At 44.2% G+C, this 5,000-nt stretch overlaps 1 protein-coding gene across 7 annotated transcripts in view; it reads right to left on the bottom strand.

The window, feature by feature from the left end:
- The window catches only part of LOC135096213 (lymphocyte-specific helicase-like), an 18,728-nt gene that overhangs the window by 6,692 nt on the left and 7,036 nt on the right, over positions 1-5,000 (bottom strand). For all 7 annotated transcript variants that reach the window (XM_063997579.1, XM_063997585.1, XM_063997582.1 and 4 more), the window contains 5 exons: positions 4,700-4,825; positions 4,120-4,302; positions 2,527-2,652; positions 1,279-1,379; positions 232-460 (listed from right to left, as the gene is read on the bottom strand). In XM_063997579.1, the coding sequence (XP_063853649.1) occupies positions 232-460; positions 1,279-1,379; positions 2,527-2,652; positions 4,120-4,302; positions 4,700-4,825 (765 nt within the window). The remainder of the gene's footprint in view (positions 1-231; positions 461-1,278; positions 1,380-2,526; positions 2,653-4,119; positions 4,303-4,699; positions 4,826-5,000) is intronic.

Here is a 5,000-nt window from a genome sequence, read left to right as displayed (position 1 = left end):
CACACAAAAACACCCCAAAAACACCCAAAAACACACCAAAACACCCCAAAAACACACAAAAACACCCCAAAAACACCCAAAAACACACCAAAAACACCCCAAAAACACACAAAAACACCAAAAACACCCAAAACACCCAAAAAACACCCAAAACACCCCAAAACACACCAAAAACACACCAAAAACACACCAAAACACACCCAAAACCCTCCAAAACACTCTCTCTCTCACCTTCATTAGAGTAGAAATGACTTGCCCCTCTCGTTCCTGCCTCAGAATCCTCTCGTCACTCCCTTCCTCTTGCATCTCTACCACGTTGAACCAAGACTCAAAGACATCAAGGGAATCAAATATATCTGGCATTAGGAAGTTCAGAAGGGCCCACAGCTCTGCCAGGCTGTTCTGTAAGGGCGTGCCAGTCAGCAGGAGCCGGTTCATGGGAGGAAAGGTGTTCAGGGACCTGTAGGGAAGGGTACGAGTTAGGTTAGTGTCCATTTTGGGGTTTTTAAGGGTGTTTTTAAGGTTCTAGTGGCAGATTAATGAGATTTTTGCATTGGTAACTGGTGATATGATCTTTTGAAAGGCTCTAGATGAAGTGACAAGGGTTTTTAAGGGTGTTTTTAAGGTTCTAGTGGCAGATTAATGAGATTTCTGCATTACTGACAGGAGAAACACCCTTGAGAACCCTGCTACCTGTATTTAAAAGGCTGTAGTTGAAGCTACTGTGGTTTTCAAGTGTGCTTTTAAGGTTCCAATGACAGATTAACAATATTTCTGCATTACTGACAGGTGAAACACCCTTGAGAACCCTGCTACCTGTATTTAAAAGGCTGTAGTTGAAGTTACTGTGGTTTTTAAGTGTGCTTTTAAGGTTCCAATGACAGATTAACAATATTTCTACATTCCAAAGGCTCTAGTTGAAGTTGTAAGGGTTTTCAAGAGTGTTTTTAAGGTTCCAGTGACAGATTAACAACATTTCTACATTCCAAAGGCTCTAATTGAAGTTGTAAGGGTTTTCAAATGTGTTTTTAAGGTTCCAGTGACAGATTAACAACATTTCTACATTCCAAAGGCTCTAGTTGAAGTTGAAAGTGTTTTCAAGAGTGTTTTTAAGGTTCTAGTGACAGATTAACAACATTTCTACATTCCAAAGGCTGTAGTTGAAGTTGTAAAGGTTTTCAAGAGTGTTTTTAAGGTTCTAGTGACAGATTAACAAGTCTTCCTCCCCCCTCCCCCTCTCTCTCTCTCTCTGCCTCTCTCTCTCTCTCCCACACTCACTTGGTCAGCCTACACTTGTGGTTCTTCAGCCTGTGCCCCTCGTCCACACACAAATACCTCCAGGAGTACTGCTGCAGGGCCCTCACATCCCTGATGGCCACCTGTAGGAGTTAGGGGCAGGTTAGGGACAAGTTAGGGACAGACAGGAGCAGGGAGACACATTAAAGGTTATCAAACACCCCAAAACACCCTTAAACACCCAAAAAACACATTAACACACCCAAAACACGTCACAACACCATTGACATAGCCTGACACACCCCAGAACACCCCAAAACACCCTTAAACACCCAAAAAACACAGCAACACACCCAAAATACATCACAACACCATTGACACAGCCTGACACATCGCAGAACACCCCAAAACACCCTTAAACACCCAAAAAACACAGCAACACACCCAAAACACGTCACAACACCATTGACACAGCCTGACACATCCCAGAACACCCTAAAACACCCTTAAACACCCAAAAAACACACTAACACACCCAAAACACATCACAACACCATTGACACAGCCTGACACATCCCAGAACACCCCAAAACACCCTTAAAACACCCAAAAAAACACACTAACACACCCAAAACACATCACAACACCCTTGACACACCCCAACACACACCCAAATCACCCCAAACACCCACGAAAACACCCCAAACACACCAAAACACCCCTGACACACCTACACACCAAAAAAACACTAAAAAAACAAATTTTCACCCACCAAAACACTCCCAAATGCACCGAAAGTTACCAGAGCCGCACTTTAACACCCCAAAAACAAAATTACACACCCCAAAACGCACTAAACACCCCAACACACAGCAAACTATCGCTAAACACCCCAAAAACAAACCGACATGAAGCAAACTATTACTAAACACCCCAAAAACACACAAACTAACCTTAAACACCCAAAAAACACCCAAAAACACCCCAAAAATACACAAACTAACCTTAAACACCCATAAAACACCCAAAAACACCCCAAAAATACACAAACTACCCTTAAACACCCAAAAAACACCCAAAAACACCCCAAAAAACACACAAACGACCCTTAAACACCCAAAAACACCCAAAAAAACACACAAACTACCCTTAAACACCCAAAAACACCCCAAAAACACACAAATGACCCTTAAACACCCAAAAAACACCCAGAAACCACACAAACTGCCCTTAAACACCCCTTACACACCCCAACAACCTCTCCAGATACCCCGACACACTCCACCTCACCTCATAGGAAGTGATAACAACAGGAAGGACGCGGACAGGGCATCCTTCCACTTCCACTGCCCTTCGGATCACCTCCCTCTTCTCCACTCTTTCACTCTCTGATCCGTGGTACAGCAGGGTGGGGATCTGTGGGGCAAGGGGGGTGAGAGAGAGAGAGAGAGAGAGAGAGAGAGAGAGAGAGAGAGAGAGAGAGAGAGAGAGAGAGAGAGAGAGAGAGAGAGAGAGAGAGAGAGAGAGAATTTAGGTTAGGTTAAGTTCGGTTAGGTTAAGTTAGGTTAGGTTAGGTTAGGTTAGGTTAGGTTAGGTTAGGCTGGGCTAGGTTAGGTTAGGTTAGGTTAGGTTAGGCTGGGTTAGGTTAGGTTAGGTTAGGTTAGGTTAGGATAGGTTAGGTTAGGTTAGGTTAGGTTAGGTTAGGTTAGGCTGGGTTAGGTTAGGTTAGGTTAGGTTCGGTTAAGTTAGGTTAGGTTAGGTTAGGTTAGGTTAAGTTAGGTTAGGTTAGGTTAGGTTAGGATAGGTTAGGTTAGGTTAGGTTAGGCTGGGCTAGGTTAGGTTAGGTTAGGTTAGGTTAGGTTAGGTTAAGTTAAGTTAGGTTAGGTTAGGTTAGGTTAGGTTAGGCTAGGTTAGGTTAGGTTAGGCTAGGTTAGGTTAGGTTAGGTTAGGTTAGGTTAAGTTAGGTTAGGTTAGGTTAGGTTAGGTTAGGTTAAGTTAGGTTAGGTTAGGTTAGGTTAGGTTAGGCTGGGCTAGGTTAGGTTAGGTTAGGTTAGGTTAGGTTAGGTTAGGTTAGGTTAAGTTAGGTTAGGTTAGGCTGGGCTGAGTTAGATTAGATCAGGTTAGGTTAGGTTAGGCTAGGTTAGGTTAGGTTAGGTTAGGTTAGGTTAGGTTAGGTTAAGTTAGGTTAGGTTAGGTTAGGTTAGGTTAGGTTAGGTTAAGTTAAGTTAGGTTAGGTTAGGTTAAGTTAGGTTAGGTTAGGCTGGGCTAGGTTAGGTTAGGTTAGGTTAAGTTAGGTTAAGTTAGGTTAGGTTAGGTTAGGTTAAGTTAGGTTAGGTTAGGTTAGGTTAGGTTAGGTTAGGCTAGGTTAAGTTAGGTTAGGTTAGGTTAGGTTAGGCTGGGCAGAGTTAGATTAGGTTACGTTAGGTTAGGTTAGGTTAGGCTAGGTTAGGTTAGGTTAGGTTAAGTTAGGTTAGGTTAGGTTAGGTTAGGTTAGGTTAGGTTAGATTAAGTTAGGTTAGGTTAGGTTAGGTTCAGTTAAGTTAGGTTAGGTTAGGTAAGGTTACGTTAGGTTAAGTTAGGTTAGGTTAGGTTAGGTTAGGTTAGGTTAGGTTAGGTTAGGCTGGGCTAATCTGGACAACACAAGGATGAGGTAACACTCACAGAAGGTTAGGTTAGGTTAGGTTAGGTTAGGTTAGGTTAAGTTAGGTTAGGTTAGGTTAGGTTAGGTTAGGTTAAGTTAGGTTAGGTTACGTTAGGTTAAGTTAGGTTAGGTTAGGCTGGGCTAGGTTAGGTTAGGTTAGGTTAGGTTAGGTTAGGTTACGTTAGGTTAGGTTAGGTTAGGCTGTGCAAGTCTGGACAACACGAGGATGAGGTAACACTCACAGAAGGAGCAAAGCGATGGAACTCCCCCAACCAGTTAGGCAGCGTGGAGAGTGGAGCACACACCAGGAAGGGCCCGGCCACTCCCTGCTCCACCAAGTGACACACCAAGGCGATAAACTGGACAGTCTTCCCCAAGCCCATCTCATCTCCCAGAATGCCGTTGATCCCGTTCTCGTAAAGTGTCTGGGGGTGATGGGTTAGTGGTGGTGGTGGTGGTTGTAGAAGAGAGGAGAGGAGAGGAGGAGGAGGAGGAAGAAAAGTAGTAGTAGTAGTGATGGTGGTACTGGCAGCTTGAGAGAGAGAGAGAGAGAGAGAGAGAGAGAGAGAGAGAGAGAGAGAGAGAGAGAGAGAGAGAGAGAGAGAGAGAGAGAGAGAGAGAGAGAGAGAGAGAGAGAGAGAGAGAGAGAGAGAGAGAGAAACGAACCACAACAAACACAAAAAGTCGAAAAAATAAAAAAAACACACATTTAAACCCAAAAAAAAACCACCCACAGCTTCTCACTCTCTCTCACACACACTCTCACTCTCTCTCACTCTCTCCCACACCCTCTCACACCCTCTCACTCTCTCCCACACTCACCAATAACCAAGAAAACCCATCTAGCTGGTAACTTCTCAAGACACCATTTCGGAAAAGCTTAGGCTGGGCTACTCTCGTCACCTCCTCTTGCGGCTTGTTCATCTCCTCTGCGTGCCTCTTGACTGTCTGTTGGGGGAGGAGGGGTGAGTGGGGGTGTGAGTGAGCGGTGAAGGGCTGTAACGGGTGTTTTTGGGTGTTTTTTGGTGTGTTTTGGGGTGTTTTTGGGTGTTTTTTGGTGTTTTTGGGAGTTTTTGGTGTTTTTGGGTGTTTTTTTGGGTGTTTTTTGGTGTGTTTTGGGGTG

This window comes from Scylla paramamosain, unplaced genomic scaffold (genome assembly GCF_035594125.1).
Source record: "Scylla paramamosain isolate STU-SP2022 unplaced genomic scaffold, ASM3559412v1 Contig3, whole genome shotgun sequence".
NCBI lineage: Eukaryota > Metazoa > Arthropoda > Malacostraca > Decapoda > Portunidae > Scylla > Scylla paramamosain.
Note: the sequence above shows the minus strand (reverse complement) of the source record. Positions and strands in the feature narration are given on the sequence as shown.